At 40.8% G+C, this 24453-nt stretch overlaps 1 protein-coding gene across 1 annotated transcript in view; it reads left to right on the top strand.

Annotated features, from left to right (window-relative positions):
* LOC120915607 (programmed cell death 1 ligand 1-like) overlaps positions 1-22570 on the top strand; it is a 48127-nt gene extending 25557 nt beyond the window's left edge. The window contains exons 2-7 of the mRNA XM_040326307.1: positions 9751-9821; positions 11110-11469; positions 12228-12518; positions 13962-14054; positions 18107-18241; positions 22396-22570. Coding sequence (XP_040182241.1) covers positions 9751-9821; positions 11110-11469; positions 12228-12518; positions 13962-14054; positions 18107-18241; positions 22396-22412 — 967 coding nt within the window. The 3' untranslated portion in view covers positions 22413-22570. The remainder of the gene's footprint in view (positions 1-9750; positions 9822-11109; positions 11470-12227; positions 12519-13961; positions 14055-18106; positions 18242-22395) is intronic.
* The last annotated feature ends 1883 nt before the right edge of the window (positions 22571-24453 follow it).

The raw sequence follows: 24453 nt of genomic DNA on the forward strand, positions 1-24453 counted from the left end.
AAAATCGAACAAACTCAATTTTAGTCATACATTTTGGCCAAAATGTATTCAGCCACATGTCTTTAGTAAAAAAAATGCCAATAAGCGTAAATTTATTGGTTTGCGCAAAAGTTATAGCATCTACAAACTAGGGTACATTTTCTGGAATTTACACAGCTTTTATTTTATGACTGCCTATCTCAATTCTTAAAGTGCTAAAATAGCAAGGAAGTACAAAACCCCCCCAAATGACCCCATTTTGGAAAGTAGACACCCCAAGGAACCTGCTGAAAGGCATGTTGAGTCCATTGAATATTTTTTTTTTTTGTAACAAGTGATTGAATAATGACAAAAAAAAAAAAAAAAAAAAAAAATTACAAAAAGTTGTCACTAAATGATATATTGCTCACACATGCCATAGTTATATGTGGAATTGCACCCCAAAATACATTCTCCTGCTTCTCCTGAGTACGGGGATACCACATGTGTGAGACTTTTTGGGAGCCCAACCACGTACGGGGCCCCGGAAATCAAGCACCGCCTTCAGGATTTCTAAGGGCGCAAATTTTTGATTTCACTTCTCACTACCTAAGACAGTTTTGAAGGCCATAAAATGCCCAAATAGCACAAAATCCCCCCAAATGACCCCATTTTGGAAAGTAGACACCCCAAGGAATCTGCTGAGGGGCATATTGAGCCCACTGAATATTTTTTTTTTTTGTACCAAGTGATTGAATAATGACAAAAAAAAAAAAAGAAAAAAGAAATTACAAAAAGTTGTAACTAAATGATATATTGCTCATACATGCCATGGTTATATGTGGAATTGCACCCCAAAATACATTCTGCTGCTTCTCCTGAGTACGGGGATACCACATGTGTGGGACTTTTTGCGAGTCTAGCCGCGTACGGGACCCCGAAAACCAAGCATCGCCTTCAGGATTTCTAAGGGCGCAAATTTTTTATTTCACTCCTCACTACCTATCACAGTTTTGAAGGCCATAAAATGCCCAAATAGCAGAAACCCCCCCAAATGACCCCATTTTGGAAAGTAGACACCCCAGGCTATTTGCTGAGAGGCATGTTGAGTCCATGGAATATTTAATATTTTGACACAAGTTGCGGGAATATGACAATTTTTTTTTTTTTGCACAAAGTTGTCACTAAATGATATATTGCTCACACATGCCATGGGCATATGTGGAATTACACCCCAAAATACATTCTGCAGCTTCTCCTGAGTACGGGGATACCACATGTGTGGGACTTTTTGGGAGCCTAGCCGCGTACGGGACCCCGAAAACCAAGCACCGCCTTCAGGATTTCTAAGGGCATACATTTTTGATTTCACTCCTCACTACCGATCACTACCTATCACAGTATTGAAGGCCATAAAAGGCCAAGATGGCACACAACCCCCCCAAATGACCCCATTTTGGAAAGTAGACACCCCAAGCTATTTTCTGAGAGGCATTTTGAGTTCATGGAATATTTTATATCTTGCCACCAGTTGCTGGAATATGACAAACTTTTTTTTTTTTTTTTTTTTTTTGCACAAAGTTGTCACTAAATGATATATTGCTCACACATGCCATGGTTATATGTGGAATTGCACCCCAAAATACATTCTGCTGCTTCTCCTGAGTACGGGGATACCACATGTGTGGGACTTTTCGGGAGCCTAGCCGCGTACGGGGCCCCGAAAACCAAGCACCGCCTTCAGGATTTCTAAGGGCGCAAATTTTTGATTTCACTCCTCGCTGCCTATCACAGTTTCGGAGGCCATAGAATTCCCAGATGGCAGACAACCCCCCCAAATGACCCCATTTTGGAAAGTAGACACCCCAAGCTATTTGCTGAGAGGCATGGTGAGTATTTTACAGCGCTCATTTATTTTTGAAAATGAAGAAAGATATATATATATATATTTTTTTTTTCTTTTTTCAATTTTCAAATCTTTGTGACAAAAAGCAAGATCTGCAAAATACTCAACATACCTCTCAGCAAATAGCTTGGGGTGTCTACTTTCCAAAATGGGGTCATTTAGGGGGGTTTTGTGCCATCTGGGCATTCCATGGCCTCCGAAACTGTGATAGGTAGTGAGGAGTGAAATCAAAAATTTACACCCTTAGAAAGCCTGAAGGTGGTGATTGGTTTTTGGGGTCCCGTACGCGGCTAGGCTCCCAAAAAGTCTCACACATGTGGTATCCCCGTACTCAGGAGAAGCAGCAGAATGTATTTTGGGGTGTAATTCCACATATGCCCATGGCATGTTTGAGCAATATATCATTTAGTGACAACTTTGTGCAAAAAAAATAAAATAAAATAATAATAATTCTCTTTCCTACAACTTGTGTCAAAATATAAAATATTCCATGGACTCGAGATGCCTCTCAGCAAATAGCTTGGGGTGTCTACTTTCCAAAATGGGGTCATTTGGGGGGGTTTTGAACTGTCCTGGCATTTTATGAACAACATTTAGAAGCTTATGTCACACATTACCCACTCTTCTAACCACTTGAAGAAAAAGCCCTTTCTGACACTGTTTGTTTACATAAAAACATATTATTTTTTTGCAAGAAAGTTAAGTTGAACCCCCAAACATTATATATTATTTTAAAGCAAAGGCCCTACAGATTAAAATGGTGGGTGTTGCATTTTTTTTTACCACGCAGTATTTGCGCAGCGATTTTTCAAATGCATTTTTTTGGGCAAAAATACATATTTTTTTATTTTAATGCACTAAAACACACTATATTGCCCAAATGTTTGATGAAATAAAAAAGATGATCTTAGGCCGAGTACATAGATACCAAACACGACATGCTTTAAAATTGCGCACAAATGCGCAGTGGCGACAAACTACATACATTTTTAAAAGCCTTTAAAAGCCTCTACGGGTTACCACATTAGATTTACAGAGGAGGTCTACTGCTAAAATTACTGCCCTCGATCTGACCTTCGCGGTGATACCTCACATGCATGGTACAATTGCTGTTTACATATGACGCCAAACCGACGCTTGCGTTCGCCTTTGCGCAAGAGCAGGGGGGGACAGGGGTGCTTTTTTTTATTTATTTTTTTTTATTATTATTTAATTTGCTTTTTTAATTTTATTTTAAACTGTTCCTTACTTTTTTTTATTATTTTTATAATTTTTATTGCCATCTTAGGGCATGTAAATATCCCCTATGATAGCAATAGTTAGTGACAGGTACTCTTTTTTGAAAAAATTGGGGTCTATTAGACCCTAGATCTCTCCTCTGCCCTTAAAGCATCTGACCACACCAAGATCGGTGTGATAAAATGTTTTCCCACTTTCCCAATGGCGCAGTTTATATCCGGGGAGGGGACATACCCTCCCACTGCTTGTAAAAGCAGTTTAGAGGCTAATTAGCCGCTAGGACTGCTTTTACATGAAAGCCGACCGCTGGCTGAAAAGAATGATACCAAGATGATACCTAAACCCGCAGGCATCATTCTGGTATAACCATTCAAAGTCCAGCAACATACCATACGTTGATGGTTCTTGTTGGACATGTATTGTAATCTTTTTTTTTTTTCATGCAGCCTGTTGGCTGAACGAAAAAAAGATTGATCGGTGGGTATGCCCACCATTAGAATACCTCCCTTCATCCACCCACTTCTAATGATGGGCATACATGCACCATTTATATATGCCGAAGCATGGGGCATCCTCCCGCAAAAAAGTTATGCCGCTCACACACGTATGTACGCCGCATAAAAAGTTATGGCGCATACACACGGTCAGACTTTTCCACGGGCAAGCTTCCGACGGAATTTCGACCGTATGTACGCGGCATTAGGAGCAAAATCGCTCCTCCGCCCCTAATGCCCCCATGCTTCGGCATATATGCTCTTTTTTTAACTGTGGTGGTGAAATCACCTCCCACAGTGTTGGAGTCGCGGCTTTATGTATCGTGGGAGCAAACGCTGTTGCTGTCACGCTAAATAAATCCGTGCTGCAACTGAATGGCGTACCTGCTAAGCAAATGATGGTTAACATTATAACAAAGTAACATTACATTTTAACATTAAGATCTTACCATACCATACCTGCAAAGCAAATACCAAAAAAATAAATACAGTAAAAAATAAAACATTTTTTAACGCAACCTGTGCCTAAAAAATATACATGCCAAAGCATGGGGGCATCCTCCCGCATAAAAAGTTATGCCGCATACACACGGTCGAACTTTTCCACGGGCAAGCCTCCGTCGGAATTTCGACCGTATGTACGCGGCATTAGGAGCAAAATCGCTCCTCCGCCCCTGCTGCCCCCATGCTTTGGCATATATGCTTTTTTTTTTAACCGTGGTGGTGAAATCACCTCCTACAGCGTTGGAGTCACAGCTTTATAAATCGTGGGAGCAAACGCTGTTGCTGTCACGCTAAATAAATCCGCGATGCAACTGAATGGCGTACCTGCTAAACAAATGATGGTTAACAATAAAACAAACATTACAGTATAACATACCATACCTGCAAAGCAAATACAATAAAACATTGTAAAAATAGAGAGAATAGATATAGAACAATAGTGAGTGGACAGTAGAGAGTGAACATAAGAGAACAATAAAGAGAGGAGAAAAATACAACCACAACTATTTTTGGATTTTTTATTTTATATTTTTTTTTGTGTTTTTGTGTAAGTTTTTTTAATTTTTTTTCCACTTTTTTTCACTTTTATAAAAACTGTAAGAAAACTGTAAACTGAACGTTGCAGATTATGGTCTCTCAAAATGTGATGGCCATCACATATTCCGAGACCCTGTGTTGGTGTGCCTAGGACTGTGTGGTGCTGTACCCTACGCTAAAACTCAATTAGTGTGTGGTAGCGTTTGAAACATACACCAATGCAGAGACCAGGTTGGTCAGGACAGTCGGGACAATAAAAGCGGGTGTCACGCCTAAATCCGAGTTTGCTGCAGACACGACATCTTTTTTGGCGGGCTCTTTGGGTAGGGGTACCAGGGAGGACAAAAGGAAAATGCCTCTCATACAGCCGGCTCACTGCATTTGCGTTGGGAAGGTGGGGCACAGCACCATCTGGAAACAGAAGGGCTTCGACGATCTCTTCCTGGAATTTTAGGAAGGATCCAGTCCGTCCTGAAGCTCTGTATAGCACATGAGCGTTCAGCAAAGCCAATTGAAACAAATACACTGACACTTTTTTGTACCAGCGTTTGGACCTCCGGGCAATTAGGTACGGCGCCAACAACTGGTCATTGAGGTCCACCCCTCCCATGTTAAGGTTGTACTCGTGGATACAGAGGGGTTTCTCCACAACACCAGTCGCCGTAGGAATTTGGACTGCCGTGTCTGCGTGAAGCGTGGACAGAACGAAAACATTCCGTGAATCCCTCCACTTCACTGCTAACAAATTATTACACCGTAAGCAGGCTCTCTCCCCCCGACTAAGACGGGATTCTACAAGCCGTTGGGGGATGCCCCGGCGATTAGGTCGCACGGTGCCACATGCGCCAATTCCATAATCAAAAAGGTGACTAAAAAGTGGCACGCTTGTGTAATAATTGTCCACGTACAAGTGGTACCCCTTTCCGAATAAGGGTGACACCAATTCCCACACTATCTTACCAGCGCTCCCTATGTAATCAGGGCAATTCTCCGGCTCTACGTGACTGTCTTTTCCCTCGTAAACCATAAAGCTAGATGTATAGCCTGTTGCCCTGTCACAGAGCTTATACAACTTGACCCCGTATCTGGCACGCTTGCTGGGAAGGAATTGTTTGAATGACAAGCGGCCAGAAAACTTAACCAGGGACTCATCAACGCAGACAACTTGATTGGGATTATACAAGGCTGCAAACCGTTCGTTGAAGTGGTTTACGAGGGGCCTAATTTTGTAGAGCCGATCGAATTCAGGGTCTCCCCGAGGACGACAGAGTTCATTGTCACTAAAATGCATGAACCGCAAGATCTGCTCGTATCGTGTCCTGGTCATGGAGGCAGAGAAAATGGGCATATGGTGAACTGGGTGCGTGGACCAATACATCCGCAGCTCACTCTTTTTAGTAATGCCCATGATGAGGGAAAGGCCCAGAAAGATCTTAAATTCGGAAACCGTAATTGGCTTCCAATCTCTGGCAAGGGACAGCTGGGGATTAGCGGCGAAGAATTGACCAGCGTACAAATTGCTTTGGTCCACAATAGATCTATAGAGATCTTCCGTGAAATACAGCGAATAAAAATCCAGTGACGTAAAATCAACTGTATTCACCTGAATTCCGGGTTGGCCAGTGAATGGGGGAAGTACGGGTGCTGCAGAAGTGGTGGGTACCCAATCAGGATTGGCGAATGCAGCAGGAAGGGCACTATGGGGACGGGCCTGTCTTTGTCGTCTTCTTCTTCTTGGTGGCAGCGGGACACTACTCGTGCTTGCCACCTCTCCAGCTTGAACTGCACTTATGGGACTCGCCACGTCACCAAGTGTTACTGCAGTGCTGGATATATGACCAGGATGTACTAGGCCACTGGTGCTTGCCAGTTCACCAGAAGGAATAGCGGCGCTAGTACTTCTCTCCTCCATACGAGAGCCCTGCGGTTCTTGCACCTCAGCGACAGCAGAAGATCGGGGTCTGGTACGCCTGACCCTAGCAGGGACCACTCCGTCGTCAGAGCTATCTGTCAGGGAGCCACTGTCGTCTACAGGATCGTATTCTGAGCAAGAATTTGACAGATGCGTGACCTCCTCATCACTATCCGTCAGGCTCATAAACAAGTAGGCCTCTTCATCACTGTACCATCGATTTGCCATTTTGGGCTCTAAATTTAGGGGTACAGTGGTGAGATTCACAGGCAAAAAAGCACCTGACCTGTTAGCGACTGAGTCAAGCGCTACCAAAAAAACTGTTAGCGATCGCAGAGATCAGGCCTGACTCTGCGAACGCTGCAGTTATGTGTTTTTGTGTTTTGTGTCAGTGATCGATCGATTGATCGATACTGCACTTCGGTGGGCTGGACTGGGCGAAGGGGCTAAACGCAGGTGCTAGCAGGTATCTGGGCTGATCCCGCTAACCATGCGTTTTTGGGAACCCTAAACTGCAGGGGACGCTAGTATAGATCTGATCAGATCAAGTATCGATCCGATCAGATACTATACCACTAAAGGGATGCGTATGGTGCGTGCGTGGGTGTTAGCGCTATTGGCCGCTGCCTGGGGCGACGCAGACCCTATCTGGCGCTAAAACCAAACTTTGATCACCCGCCGGGCGATCAGGGGGTTAAAATTTTATTGCAAAAAATATGGCGGGTGCCTTGATGCAATAAAAAATTAACTAGCTAAACTGCGTCACCGGTGACACTTATACTGTGATCACTGGTGACAGGGGGTAATGATGGGGTTAAACCTTTATTGGGGGGGGTTAGGGGGGGTCCCTAGACTATTTAGAGCCTAATACTGATTACCCTAACACTTATTTTTGTCACTAATGACACTAGTACAGCGATTAAAAAAAAATCTGATTGCTGTACTGGGTGACACAGTGACAGGCAGTGAATGGGTTAATTTGGGGGGTGATCGGGGGGTGATCAGGGGGTTAAAAGTGTGCCTACGTGACCTGGTGTCAGTGTAGTGTTGTGCAACTCACTGTTAGATGCTCTCTCCCTCTCGGTCTGGAACGGAAAGACCGACACGAGGGAGAGAGCAGTACTTCCCCTGCCAATGTTTACAAAACATTGCCAGGGGAAGACAACCATTGGTAGGAGCGATCACCAGGTCCAGGCCAGATTTTATTGGCCTGGACCTGGTGATTGATCAGTTCTGCATCGAATCTGATCATCGTGAACGGCGGTGGGGCGCGCGCGCGCGCCCCATCGCCGTTCACGCGCCGGACGTCATAATACGTGATCTCGCCCAGGAGTGCCATCTTGTGGACGTATTATGACGGTGCGGCGACGGCAAGTGGATAATGTCACTTACTTGATTTCGAGACCGTTCACCTAGCAAAGTGAATGATAGTAAATGTGCTGAAATATTTGTTTCATAGCAGAAACAAGTTTTATTCAGATGTTGCAAGAAAGTAAGGGTACACAACATAAATAGGGGGGGGGGGGGGGTATCAAGCAGGGGCATATATTAGAATGTCAATTTTACCTAGCCAATATTTACTTAATTCTGCCAGACATTCTTTAATCTTTTTAGAAACATTTAATTTTTTTTATGGGTTATTGGCTATATGCATAACTTTTTCACATAATGAAAGGTTTAGTAGGTTACAGGTAAATGTATAAAGTAAATGTTTGAATAAATCAAATATATTTGTTTTCCTGGAAGAACCCCTGTTAATGCAAAGAATGTTAGAGGAAGAAGTTCTCTGTTTCGCATCTAGCAGAGTTTTTATATGTACTGGCGTTGACAAACCCAGGAAAGACCAATAATTTTCCCAATAATGTCATAAAGAATCCCCATACTTCTATATACGCTTCTATTTTGCTTGCTGTTTGAATTTTTTATTTTTGGATATCTATGTGTCACAAATTGGGTAAAAGATCAATATCTCCTTCCTAAGGAGAACAGGTTACCCTGTGAAAATGAAAAGATGTATTATTTATTTATTAAAATGCTTATAAAAACACAGCGCAGTCTTACACACGTGCCTCGATGCGCTGGCGGGATAAAAACAGAACCGAAAAGGGGCAAAAACTACATCGACCAAACAAGTGACAATAAAACAATAACAATCAGCGAATAAAAAATATAAAACATACAAAGCTAAATATATAAAAATTTTGAGCTATCAGAATACTTAAAATTTAAGTCACCCCGAAAGCCTGGATATATAGCCATGTTTTTAACAATCTCCTAACAATCTCCTAACAATCTCCTAAAATTAGTGAAGAATATAGGCAACAAATAATAAGGCTTATATAAAACAAAGTGGGTGGCTTTTACCAATTCTGTTACACAGCAAGGCAATGCTAAACAGAAGAAGTAAGACAAAATATGTGATCAATTTACTACAAGGTCACAACTTGAGTTGTGGGGTTGACTTTAGGCTGTTCACTTTCCCCATAGCTTAGTGAATGAGGTGAAGCTCCACTAACTTCTATCATCCAATCATGTGCAAGCAAAAATCTTGAGAATTGTCACCTCATTAACTAAGCTAAAAGAGAAACAGCCTGTTTGCTTTTAGTAAATTAATCCCATAAATTACACATTCAGTTGCTCTAAATTAACACTGGGACAGATCGAAACCTCACCCTGACCACTTCATAATTATTACTCTGTTTAGAGTAAAAATCTGTCTCATCTTCAGTGATGAACTGTTGCAGACCGTTGGAAATTTTCTGCGGATGGCCGTCCATTATTACAGATGCAGGGGTCACAAATACACAGAAAAATTGTCATATAGGTTTTGCAAGACAAAACCCGGTATGGAATAAAAATGGTAACTTAATTTGCATTTAATTGTGTAGCTACTTGCTTCATGAATGTCCCCCTGTATGTTCTGCTAAATTACAGACTTTGGCCAGTTCTTACAATATCATGGATGCTGACTCCTTAATAGTTATGTATCAGATAAGAAGGATCTAGTGTTCTTAGTTAGGCACCTTTGTGTCTCATGTATATTATTAGAAATGTATACAGTATACCGTAAAATCATAATAAAATGTATAAACATATACTTCTTAAAAAATTGTCAGCTTAATATAAAGATAAAATTGACTTTAAACCATTATAGTTTTTTTTTGTTATCTTGTACTGTAGTGTGTTATTTTATGTTTTAGGCTCCAGATGGATATACCTTGGTACCTTCTGAGTGTCCTTGTTTTGAGCAGATATTGTGCTTCAGTTTGTGGTAAGTAATTCATTACTTATATTTTGTTTTAGTCTGAAATCCTATTGTTTAGTTCTTTTACAGCACTTTTTGTTTTAGCTTATATGATATTGTGAGTGTGAAAGACCACCTGGCATCCAGCCTGGGTGCCTCCACCAATATTCAGCTACCTCCACTCTGGGAGCAGGACCAGGTATTATAGCTGAGCATTTCAGCCAAGAACTAGACAAAACTAGCTTAGATGCAAACTAACTTTATTGTATATTCACCCAGAATTTATACCACACAAAATCAGATAACAGCTTGATCACATTATCCTAAACAATGCAAACTTTAAACAGTAATTTCATCAGTACATCTAATGAACAGCTAACATAAACAGTAAGCTACTTAACAACTAGTCACCTAGACAAACCTAGGGGATTAGGGTCAGTGCCCACCCAGACAGTTCGGCACCAGTTCCCCAGAAAGAAAACCCAGAGCTGTCCAAATCTCATTAACCAGCTTTTATTTGTGTAATCTGCCCACTAGACAAGTCAACATAAAAGACAAAACTCATACAATGTTCCAGCTGTCTGAAAAAGTGGAATAACCTTATCTTCATAGATTTCTTGAGGGAGATTGTTGATAAACATTTCTGTCCCAAGTGGAGAAACTTCTTCAACCCAGTATGCAGGAGGGCCACCATATTTCCTCTGACCATTAACCTGTACAAGATTAATAATACACCTTTCCATCCACTTCAGAAGGGACGTTTTATTGTCTTTATTCAGAGAATTAATCCAAGTCTCGCTTTCAGTGTTCATCACATTGTTTTCCATCATTAGAGAATGATCTGCTCTCTCCATGGGATCAGGGGCTGAGCTGAGCTATTTTACATGCTCTGACCAGGAGAAACAGACAAAATACCCGGTCTCCTCCCTGGGCCATAATCAGTGGCTAGAATGCAAGCCCCTAGTCCCCTCCAAAAGCCCCTGTCCCAGTTGGGTTTGTCACAGTCTACATGTACTTCCACTTAGGGTTCCTTTTAGATATCAGACGGAACATAAATATGCAGATACAATCCAGCCACCCTCAGACTAAAGTTTTGGATAAAGGCGGGAGAGAGAGGGGCTCAGTCCATCATTACTAATTATGTGAATAGCGAGGCGGGTGGCCAGGTGATCTTAGTGCTGATTATTGCCACAAGAGTAATATTAGCAATCAAAACATTTTCGTAAGCTATTGAACTGATTGATTCCCAACAGTAGTCTGGCTGAAATCCTTATAACACATTACATACTGACACACATATATTTTTGTCTTTCAGGTCTGCTTACAGTGCAAACCATAAAATCCAGCTACACAGCTGAGTATGAAGGTGAACTCAACATGGAGTGTCTCTTTACAGTAAAACACATCACAAATTTTGAGGATATGACTGTTATATGGAAACACAGTGTACAACAAGGGAGCAGTTCGGATATTGCAAAATATTCCAATGGAAAGGATGTGGAAATTCTACAAGACAAAGAATATAGAGATCGAGTGAAGCTCTTATCAGATGAACTGAAAATGGGCCGTACCATTTTGAGGATCAATAATGTAAAGATGACTGATGCAGGACAGTATCTGTGCATTATAGATTCTCAAGGATCAGATTTTAAAGAAATCAGTCTGGAAGTACAAGGTAATGTATATTCCAATCATTTTCTGTATACAGCACAATAAAAAAAACACATTTTTCATGTAGTGTTCAAATTGTAGGGTAATGTTGTCTTGTATTAATATTAAAGGCAAGTTTAAAAAACAAAAAACAAACATGTTATACTCACCTGCTTTGTGTAATGGTTTTGCACACAGCAGTCCTGATCCTCCTTTTTTCAGGTCCCCCACCGGCACTCCTGGGGCAAAGGTGGGGGACTGCTCTGTGTGTCCATTCACACACAGAGCCGCGGCTTGCCGCCCCCCCCCCACCCCCACCCCCATCCTCTCTCTCCTCTTTAGCTTACTGGCTGTGATTGACTTCATGAAGTTAAAAACCCATCTAAGGTTGCCAGGATGGTTTGGCTCCTTACAGCCTCCTGCATTTGTTACCATTCTTGTTTAAATAAATGGACTACAGCTAAGAAATGTTGTGATATAGGTCACTATTTCCTCCAATCACTATACAGGTATCATGCAAATACCTAGGTGAAAACAGTATGAAATCCTGTAATTGGTTGTTACAAAACTGAACTTTGTAACTGGGGTTATGTAGAGGAGCATATCTTGTCAAATTGCACCTAGGTCCTAGGGGTTAGTAGAGAATGAGAATGTTGTCACTGCTTTCCATCTATTCACTGTATCTATATTTATGCTTATTTTTATCAGTACTGTAGCCCTGCTATCTTGATTTCTTACAGATTTTTTCCTAATGCATAAAATGCTCTTCTATGCTTTCTACAGCTCCATACAAACAAATAAACACAAAGGTCACAGATGTGGTCACATCTTCAGGACAGACAATGAAGGAGCTCTCCTGTCAGTCTGTGGGATATCCAAAGGCTGAGGTCACGTGGCTGAGTAACAGTGGGAATATCAGTGCAATCAACAATATTAGCTATATATACACTGCTGAAGGACTATTTAATATCACCAGTGTGATCAGAATCTCTTCTGAAGCTAACAAAACGTTCACTTGCATATTTTGGAATAATGCACTACAGAATTCATCTTCACAGTATTTTACCTTCCCAGGTATGCACACCTTTCCATTATTTGTGTTCTCTGGGTACATATGTGACATACCTTATAAAAGGCTTATGATTGCAGAAGTGATTTGTTAAACAAACGAATTAGCAGAAAACAGCATGTACAGACCATGCATTACATTTTCACTGCTGGGGCAATTGCAAGAAATAATAAGCTGTAAACACACTAAGGCCCTGTACACACGTCCGAGAAACTCGACGAGCAAAACACATCGTTTTACTCGTTGAGTTCCTTGTGAAGCCGCCGAGGATCTCGGCGAGCCAAGTTTCCTCATTGACTAACGAGGAAATAGAGAACATGTTCTCTATTTGGCCCGACGAGATCCTCGTCGGTTTCCTCGGCCGAAAGTGTACAGACGACCGGGTTTCTCGGCAGAATACGGCTCCGATCGAGTTTCTGGCTGAATTCTGCCGAGGAAACCAGTCGTGTGTACCGGCCTAAGACCTGTTTCTGTTTCATACTGCTGCACTGTGGTTTGGCAAAGATGCAGCATGCAGGACTGTATACTCTCTTGAAGATTGTTAAGAACCCAATACAGCTTTTTTTTAATGCAAAAATGCTTTTTGTAGGTTGATTAATAAATCTGCTTACAAGGACACAAATGTTACTTATGGTCACCAGACTCCTTCCAGATACAACATATGGCTTTGACATGTAGTAATATCACAAATTCACTCCTTATAAAGTGTTTAATTTATTGAAATTACACTTTCCTTAGACATAGCATTCTGAGCTCAAACTAAATTGGAACTGATTGCTCAGAATCTAAATATAACTTCAACATAATAGGAAAAAATATATCTAATACTCCTTAATAATTTTTTTCCATGTTAAATACAAACTAGATTTCCATCTTCAAGATGTTACTTGGATTTTTTTTTAGTTAGACAAGATCTATCTTTTTGAACCCATTGGGGTTTTTAGTTTTTGCCATGACCCCCTGTTGGAGCAAACATACACTACTCTGCTACAATATAACTTTCAGCTCTACCTTTCTCCCACAACCATTTTAGCCATACCTTCTCTGATTCATATAGAACAGGAGTCAATTTATTGTCCATCAGACTGTAGGAGGACCGAATTGTGGCCAGCGGGTGTGAAAATATTCCTGGCATCAGTGGGAGTAAACATCATCACATTTGTTATCACAGGGAGGAATAATGCCCCATTATTGGTGTCAGTCGGGGAAATGGTGCCCTATTGTGGATATCAGTTGGCAGATTAGTGTCTCGTACCAGTGGGAGGAATAATGCCAGAAGGGCTGAATGAATGCAAGCAAAGGGCTGCATCCAGCTCCCGGGCCACAGTTTGGAGACCACTGATATAGAATCTTTTTTAAAAATGAGTTCATAAAACACATGATAGATGTATTAAATATAGATGCTTAATTGTAAACCTAGCCTTATAGCTCTTACATTTCTGTTTCAGAAATCAGCAATGAAAGACAGCATGAATGGGTATTTGCAGTTGTTATTATAACGTTATCAATTGTATCAATTCCCATTTTGATCTTTTTATACGGTAAGATATTCATGATATTTATTTATTTTTTTCCATAAAAAAAAAATTATTTAAAAAAAAGCAACCATAAAAGCAAACGAATGGTGACCATGGTATTTGTTATATTTGTTAGTTACTTCTGAATTATATTTATACAGTTTCAATGGACACATTTTTTGAGAATACGAGAGATTAGCCATATATTTGCTTTTTGAAAGTGTGTTAGAATGAGATACACTATATTACCAAAAGTATTGGGGCTCCTGCCTTTACACGCACATGATCTTTAATTGCATCCCAGTCTAAGTCCCTAGGGTTCAAAATTGAGTTGGCCCACCTTTTGCAGCTATAACAGCTTAAACTCTTCTGGCAAGACTTCCCGCAAGGTTTAGGAGTTTAGGAGTGTGTCTATGGGAATGTTTGACCATTTTTCCATAAATGCAATTGTGAAGTCAGGCACTGATGTTGGGCGAGAAGGCCTGGTTTGCAGACTGCGCGCAAATTCATCCCAAAGGTGTTCTGTCGGGTTGAGGTCAGGACTCTATGCAGGCCAGTCAAGTTTCTCCACCTCAAACTCGCTCATCCATGTCTTTATGGACCTTGCTTTGTGCACAGTCATGTTGGAACAGGAACATGTTGGGCCATCTCACAAAGTTGGTAGCATGAAATTGTCCAAATTATCTTGGTATGCACACACCTTAAAAAATCCCTTCACTGGAACTAAAGGGCCAAGCATAACCCCCTGAAACACAACTCCACAGCATAATCCCCCCCACCCCCAAATTATTTGGACCATTACACAAAGCAAGGTCCATAAAGACATGGATGAGCGAGTTTGGGGTAGAGGAATGTAACTGGCCTGCACAGAGTCCTATCCTCAACCCGATAGAACACCTTTGGTATGAATTAGAGCAGAGACTGCGAGCCAAGCCTTCTCATCCAAAATCAGTGCCTGACCTCACAAATGCGGTTCTGGAAGAATGGTCAAACGTTCCCATAGACACTCCTAAACCTTGTGGACAGCCTTCTCAGAAGAGTTTAAGCTGTTATAGCTGCAAAGGGTGGGCCAACTCAATGTTGAACCCTACGGACTAAGACTGGGATGCTATTAAAGTTCATGTGCGTGTAAAGGCAGGAGTCCTAATACTTCTGGTAATATAGTGTATAGCATTCTTCTAGACTCAGTTAACATTTGACTTGCTGCAACAGAAGAGGATATGCTTCCTCATCAGCTGTGGGGATTTTCCAACAACTTATAATAAAATCTCAAAGAATGAAAACAAGCTCTTCCTTTGTAAGGTGTTGCAAAGTCATGTTTTATATTACAAAGGAGTATATTTATCATTCAACAAGAAATGCACCCAATGTTTAACCCAACACCTGGTGTTCCTGCTAGTCCCCTTGCTTTCCTATTAAAAACTGACCACACTAAGCAGGAGAATACACCATGCTCAGTTATCTAGCTATGCTAGGAAACTCAGTGTGCTTTCCTCCAATGATCAGACTTGTCCTGACATGCCCCCCCCCCCGAAAAGCAATTCACTGACAAGTTCAGTGTGCTGTTGCTTCTCCTCCCTCCAGCTATAATGCAGCTGAGAACAGAGGGAATGTGATCACTTGTGATCAAAGGTATTTATAATTTTTTAAATACAAGTGAAACTCGTATTCAAGATTTGAATATCATGCAAAAGTTCATTTATTTCACTAATGCAACTTAAAAGGTGAAACTAATATATGAGATAGACTCATTACATGCAAAGCAAGATAGTTAAAGCCGTGATTTGTCATAATTGTGATGATTATGGCTTACAGCTTATGAAAACCCCAAATCCACAACCTCAGAAAATTTGAATATTACATGCAATTAATAAAACACGGATTGTACATAGAACAATATCGCACCTCTAAAAAATATAAGCATGCATATGTACTCAGTACTTGGTTTGGGCCCCTTTTGCAGCAATTACTGCCTCAATGTGGCGTGGCATGGAAGCTATCAGCCTGTGGCACTGCTGAGGTGTTATGGAAGACCAGGATGCTTCAATAGCGGCCTTCAGCTCTTCTGCATTGTTTGGTCTCATGTCTCTCATCTTTCTCTTGGCAATGCCCCATAGATTCTCTATGGGGTTCAGGTCAGGCGAGTTTGCTGGTCAATCAAGCACAGTAATCCCACAGTCATTGAACCAGGTTTTGGTGCTTTTGGTAGTGTGTGCAGGTGCCAAGTCCTGCTGGAAAATGAAATCAGCATCCCCATAGAGCTCATCTGCGGAAGGAAGCATGAAGTGCTCCAAAATCTCCTGGGTGACGGCTGCGTTGACCCTGGACTTAATGAAGCACAGTGGACCAACACCAGCAGATGACATGGCTCCCCAAATCAACACAGACTGTGGAAACTTCACACTGGACTATAAGCATCTTGCAGTGTGTGCCTCTCCATTCTTCCTTCATACTCCGGCTCCTTGGTTTCCAAATGAGATGCAAAATTTGCTCTCATCAGAAAAGAGGACTTTGGACCACTGAGCAATAGACCAGGTGTGTTTTTCTTTAGCCCAGGTAAGACGCTTCTGACGTTGTTTGTTGTTCAGGAGTGGTGTGACAAGAGGAATACGACATTTGAAGCCCATGTCCAGGATCCGTCTGTGTGTGGTGTTTAGGGCTTGTAAAAGTAGACCCTTCTATCCCACGTCGCCGTCTTTTTTTTTCAAATTATTTTTTTTCGCGCCGCAACTCGTATTTTTTTTTTACGCCCGTCGCGATTCTGAAAACCTGCCGCAACGTAAAACCGCGCAAAGCACGTCGGGAAAATGACGTCGTGAGCATGCGCAGTACGTCCGGCGCGGGAGCGCGCCTAATTTAAATGGGACTCGCCCCATTTGAATAGGAACGCCTTGCGCCAGCCGGATTTAAGTTACACAGCCGAAAATTTCTAGGTAAGTGCTTTGTGGATCGGGCACTTAGGTAGAAATTTTGCGGCAGTGTAACTTAAATGGGAATATTTAAGTTACGGCGGCTGGCTGTGGATCTGGCCCTTTGAGCCTAGAATATTGCACCTTTTCACAATATTCTAATTTTCTGAGATTGTGGATTTGGGGTTTTCATGAGCTGTAAGCCATAATCATCACAAATCACGGCTTGAACTATCTTGCTTTGCATGTAATGAGTCTATCTCATATATCAGTTTCACCTTTTTAGTTGCATTAGTGAAATAAATGAACTTTTGCACGATATTCAAATTTTTCAAGTTTCACCTGTATATTTATACAAAAATGTTTTGCCTTTCTTTTCTTGTTTATATTGAATGTGCTGTTTTACAAGGTGGTCGTTTACAATCACTTTAAAGTTATTTAACAAGATTCGTCCAAAACATTCACACAAACATTTGCCCAAAGGTGAAAAATAGTAGCTATTGTACTGTAAGAATTACCCTGGCAATATTCGACCTAACAAGATTTATCCAGCGAATGTCATGTAATACCCAGAGCAAATACTGCCAGAACATGCTGGCTGAATCCGGTTGAATCTTACAATATACATATTTTTTCACTGAGCAAATTTACCGTATTTTTCGCACCATAAAACGCACTTCAACCCCCCCCCCCCCCAAAAAAAATGGGGGGGAAATGTCCCTGCGTCTTATGGAGCAAATTCTGTCCAGGCACCGCCCCCCGATCACTTCCAGGTCCTAGTTCAGTCACTGCTGAGACTTCACAGAACAGCAACACAGTTCACAAACTGTCTCAGGGGCACACCTCTCAGGTATAGGGTAGGGTTTAATTAATATTCAGGCTGGCTATCTGAATTCTCCCTCCCTAAGCTCTAGAGACTTCCTCTAGAGGCAGGGGGAACCAATCAAACTCCCAGTCTGTAAAACCCTGAAAAGACCTGACCAAACAATCAGTGCTCCTTTGATTACAGAAGGAGCAAAAACTAAACTTACCTAGCATCCTACACTAGGAGGCTACTATACTTAGAAGTTGTATATTATATGAATAATGTTACTAATATAAGTACATTTATATATACTGTAGATATATATATATTGTGTATAATTTATCATTTTTATACCATCCTAGGCCACCACAAAGGTCATTATAATAAGAGAACTACAGAATATAACAGCATACAATTAGGTGAGACTCTCAGTATAGACAACTCTGCATCAGCTAAAAGCAATTATTCTGGATACAGTTCTGAGCATGATGTTATTGGTAAGTAATGAATGGTAAAGGTTCTGGGCCTCCACCGATCATGGTATTTAATTAAAGGAATCTTTTACTGTTAAAGTTTCACATTAAGCATGATTAAAAATGCTGCTTCCCATCAAATTGATTTTTTTCCATACATGCTCCCTAGGGTAGTATTCAGCCCCCACCCCAATGCCATTTAATTGGCAATCTCTTACCTATTAGCCTAGAAAATGACCATTAGTGTTTTTGAATATTCGGCTCCCATTGACTTCAATGGGGTTCGGAATCAGAACCCAAATTTTAGTTTAGTGTTCTGAGAACCTGCCCCAAACCGAACTCAGTTATGGTAGGCTCATTACTACTGTGCAGCTATTAAAGCGGAACTTCAGGCAATCATCTAATTACGCAGATGAAAAAGCTCTTTTAACAGACAAAGAATATGTATTTCTCTCCAACTGGTCCTGAGATTTAATAAATCCTACTAGACTGAAGACACCAGTTTCACAGTTACAGCTAAATTGGAAGGAAATGTGCATTGTGGTAGGTGTTTTTTTTCCCCTTAATGTCAAGTGTGCATGACATATTTGCATATTATGACAAGCTTACCTACCAAAGGGACCTTTCTAGGCAAACAGAATTTTGAAACCCAACATTGGTTTCTATTACCTTTAAATAACCTCACTTGTACGAAAATAGAGATTGTATTGTATTTTTTTATGAAAATATAGATTTGATAAACAGTTCCACAAATATTGTGCAATATTAAAAATTGCTACTACCATTTCTGTTTTATACAGGACCTCTACTTTAGAGGTTTTAAGTATTTTTTTAGCCAAAAATGCAGAGTTTAACATTTTTAATAAAAATGAAAAAAAAAATTGCTCCAGCAGCAGTCACAACACAGTTTATACAAAACCTTGTGTACTTCTTCAATTTTCCTTTCACATCCTCAGAGGGACCGAAAAAGTTGGCCCAATATTTCCTCTCCCTTCTGCCCTACCAGTAAAACCCTTGTCTTAAAGGATAATGTTATGAAAGGTGAACTTATCCTTTAAGCAATTTGATCCAACTGGCATAAAATACAAAACAAAGTGGCTCTGTTTACAATAAATACGATGGACATTAACAAATACTACTGCTAAGTTTATCAAACTTATTTAAATTATTATCACATTTTTCTCTGTGGTCCAATTTTAGTTTGAGCTATTTACATTCCTGGCTACACAAGAAACTATGGGAACTCCCTCCCCTGTTTAGGATTTTTAGTGATTTTTTCCAATATTCATTATACCAACATAACAATTTCTAAATTTCCCAAACAATTCTTTCAAAGTGCTTTTGGTGCCAGATGTCCTGGATCTGGAGAATGCTTGACATAAAAATTATTATTATTCCTAGGATCTTATTCTGTTTTATTTCCTTCCCAGTCTAGATGGCTAAATTGTATCTCAGTGCATTACAGAGGAATATATATGTAGGGCATATCTCATAATTGGTATATCTGGTGACCATGTCAAGTTGAAAGGTCAGGGTTTTAAACTCTCTGGATATACTGTCTTTCTGCACAGCCATCCTTTAACATATCTACTTGTCCAAAATGTGGATACAGCCAGTATTTCATAATTCTCCCTTGGAGCAATGTTCATTTTCACCCTTCTCTTATTAGTAACAAGATCATATGCTGTCCACCTTTTCGCAATAAATTAAATTCCACAGTGGGAAACCTCAACTGCACCTTGTTTTTACAATCCAAATGTTCCACTGTTTACAATAACAGTTCATTTAGCTGACGGGGACTTTCAGAGCTTGTGTAAAATGGTAGAATGTTTGCAATAAACTGTAATACTTACTTAAGCCTGTATAATGCTGGCCAGCCCCGCTGTACTTGAAAAATAAGCCTGTCAAAACAGACGTGACTCAACATTAACTATTTTTAAACCTTATGCTACTAGACTTTGTAAATACATAGGAAGGTATAATATATTTTCTTGTTTTACTTTTTTTTTACATTTCTTGAGTTGCTTTCTGGATTCTGGCCTAGGCCAAAATCATGTCATACATGTAGAATAACTCCTTAGGTGCGAAAGGAAGAGAAATCTGATTCTAATGCATTGTCTGGTGTTTTGCATAAACTGGGCTGGATGAATTAGTTCTGACTACGGGTGGAAAACATATAGCTAGATTCAGGTAGCCGGGGGCATCTTTCCGGCGGCGTATCATATCCTATTTACGCTACGCCGCCGTAAGTAAGTGAGGCAAGTACTGTATTCACAAAGCACTTGCCTCCTAACTTACGGCGGCATAGCGTAAATGGGGTCGGCGTAAGCGCGCCTAATTCAAATGAGGATGGGGGGGCGTGTTTTATGTAAATGTTTGGTGACCCGACGTGATTGACATTTTTTACGAAAGGCGCATGCGCCGTTCGTGTACACATCCCAGTGTGCATTGCTCCAAAGTACGCCGCAAGGACGTATTGGTTTCGACGTGAACGTAAATGACGTCCAGCCACATTCACTGACGACTTACGCAAACAACGTAAATTTTTCAAATTTCGACGCGGGAATGACGGCCATACCTAACATTGACTAGGCCAGCTAGGGGGCAGCTTTATCTTTACGCGGCGTAACTCTTACGGAAACGGCGTATCTTAACTGCGCCGGGCGCACGTACGTTCGTGAATCGGCGTATCTAGTCATTTACATATTCTACGCCGAACTCAACGGAAGCGCCACCTAGCGGCCAGCGAAAAAATTGCACCCTAAGATAAGACGGCGTAGGAGACTTACGCCGCTCATATCTTAGCCTAATTTAAGCGTATCTGTTTTCCAGAATACGCTTAAATTTAGGACGGCGTTGATTCCGAGATACGTCGGCGTATCTACTGATACGCCGGCGTAACTCTTTATGAATCCAGCTAATAATATATTGTATTATGCCTTTAGATGAGTAACCAAGTCATTTTAAATGAAGCATGTCTGGGTTTGGTATGACTGTATGTGTTGTTAGATTGAATAGACTGGCTCCCATAGTCAGAACTAATTCATCCAGCCCAGTTTACATGCAAAACACCAGACAATGCATTCAAAACCGATTTATCTTTCTTTAGCACCTAAGGAGTTATTTTACATCTACATCCCTACAGACGTTTTTGGGCCCCATTCAGCGAATTAGCATTGTTATCCTAGGACAGAAAGTGTATTGCTGACAGGGTCACCAAGTAAATATACACAAAAACTGAAGCCTAAGGACTGGTAAGCTGAAATAGTTAACATTTTTGTTTTAAAGGGGTTGTAAAGGCTTCAGTTTTTTTTAACTTAATGCATCCTCTGCATTAAGGTAAAAAAACTTTTATGGCCAGCTGCCCCCCCCCCCCCTAAATACTTACCTGTGCCTGGTCAGTGGCGCTGCTCTTTCTCTCCCTCCTCACTGGACTCAGTGAGCGTAACGGAAGCCATTGGCTCCTGTTGCTGTCAATCAAATCCAGTAGTGAGGTAGCAGGGGGCTGGGCCGAGCTGCAATGCATGTGACAATAGACACACAGCACAGCTAAGGATAGAGCCCACATGTGTCCATCATAGGAAGTGGCTTCCTATGGTGGCACATGGAGAAGAGGTGCAGCCCAGAGCGCTGGTGGGAGGACCCGAGAAGTGGAGGAATGTGGCCGCTCTCTGCAAAACGATTGCACAGAGCTGGTAAGTATAACATGTTTGTTATTTAAAAAAAAAAAAAGAACCTTTACAGTCACTTTAAGTTTATAAACACTTTACAGACAGCAATGCCCATAACTCCACCTTGTCATGTCTAAGCTATGTTAACATTATTGGCTTGAATATGTATTCATTCATCATACTATCTGATAATAACACGATAAAGAATCTACAAATAATGTATATCTATTGTATCAATATTAGGATGAATTACAGCATTGCAACCTTATAATTGTAAAATAATAATAATATAATCCTAAATAAATAATCCTAAAAAAAGTTGTCATATATTGTCTTGTTTTAGTACTATTATTTTTAATGATATTGTCAATACTTGAATAAATATTGACTACTACTTTAGTGTGCAATAAGGAAATGTATTTAATATAAACAATATACATTTAATTGAATACTGTTTAATCAGCGGGCTGCAAACAGGTTTTGTAACACTTAACATTTATTTTTCAGATGTTGGGAATACATAGCACAAGACTCCAGCTGAAAACTCCTTAAAGATGGCAAAAGTTAAAGCATAAAAAAGAAGTTAACATTTGCATCTAAGCACTTTATTGAACCATAATGGTTACTTGAAAGATATTTTTTTCTCTGGCAGGTCCAGAACATTAAAAACATATTTCTATTTGTTTGTGTATGATAATAATTTACATTTAAAGTCTTTCCACATTATAGACCAGGGGTCTCCAAACTGTGGCCCGAGGACCATATGTGGTCCTTTTCTAGCCTTTATCTGGTCTTTTATCCTCCCACTGACACCCACAAGGGGGCACTATTTCTTCCACTGATACCAACTACGGGGCACTATTGCTTCCACAGATATTAATGATGGGATACTATACCTCCTACTAATAGGGGCACTACTTGTCACAAACTATGGTGAACGGTAGTGAACCACAACTGTGGTTAAGGAAAGAATTCAATGCACCTCCCTATGTTATGTGAGATTTCAGTACTGGACCCCAGGTGTCACTCCAATCAGAGAACAGGAGTTTGGAGGGTTCACTACATCATCTCTCTCACATATAGGAATGCGTTGAGCTACTAAGGGTGGAGGTATTATAACATGCCTCCAACCGCTAGCATAGAAAAATTACAATAAAGATCAAAGAGCACAACTGCATTAAAGATTCCAATGCACTTCTCTATGCAAGTGATTATCAGTACGGGACACCAGGCGTCACTCCAATCAGAGAACAGGAGTTTGGGGGTTCTCTACATTATATCACTTAACATAAAGGAATGCGTTGGGCTACTAAGGGAGCAGGTATAAAATACCTACAAGCCTTAGCAGGTAAAAATTAGAGCGGACATGTTCAGTAATTTAGGGCGTGAGCCCATATACATTTAACAACGTATGTCAAGCACATAGCATATGAAAATACTATATGCAATTGGCATATACTTTGAGAGAGGCAACTATAGCTCATATGGTTCCAAAGTGTATGTCCCTTCAAGATATAGCACAGCAGTCAGGTAAAGCACACTAAGTAATCCCAAGCAGTACTGTAGTATAAGGTACAAGCAGATTCAAATACAGTACTTAGAATAAGGTATATGTGAACCGGGTAATTGTACAGCAATAATTGTAAAGAAGTAATGGTACTTATCCGTTTGCAGGGATGAGTGTTATCCAGTAGGCAATTATTGCAGCAGCCTTGGGATTCTGTAGTGCAGGGTCTCCTGGTGGGGGATATCTTGGAGTGTCCGCAGCAACTGTAGTAAGCTTGCCCGGGTAGATCCAGGTGTGGGACAGTTTCCAGTTTTAGGGATAGATAGTAGCTGTACTTTGTGGCCAAGCCAGCTACGGCCGACAATAATAGGACAGCGTGTACTATGCATGCTGTCCTCTATAGGAGGAAGACATGTGCAGTGCATCTAGCACTGATTCGACTCACTTCCGCCTTCCAGGCTGGAACGCACGCGGCACTGGGCGATGATGTCATCGCGCAGACGCCGTATGCGCTCCAGCGTGGAACGCCTTACCTGCGACAGAGAGCGCCTGTTACACTACTCCTCCTCCATATGTATTTTCACTGATGCCAGACCCCAAGCATTTTCTGCCCCCGCTTGCCACAATCCGGCCCTCCTAAAACCTGAAGGACAATAAACTGGCCCTATGTTTTATAAGGTTTGGAGACCCCTGGTATAGACGAGTGAGAGTCAACTTACAAGGTATAGGAGGCCTCAACTGTACAAAAAAAATTATTGGCTGTAAGACCAACCATACCAAGAATAAATTAATACATATATGATCAATAGCATATTCTTTAGAAAAAAAGACTTTTGTATACTGTAACATACTTATCCAAATTAAACTATTTTTATACAAATGTCACTTTTCATGGTGTTTCATTTTTGCTGTTCATATACTGTATATGCCCATACTTATTTGGCATTCTGAAGGCATGTATTCAGTTTTAAAATATTTATGTTCAATGATTTAGGAAATGTTTTCTAGCTATATTCTGAATTCAACTCTCCCAAAAGGCATATGCCTAAGCATAAGGA

This window comes from Rana temporaria, chromosome 1 (genome assembly GCF_905171775.1).
Source record: "Rana temporaria chromosome 1, aRanTem1.1, whole genome shotgun sequence".
NCBI lineage: Eukaryota > Metazoa > Chordata > Amphibia > Anura > Ranidae > Rana > Rana temporaria.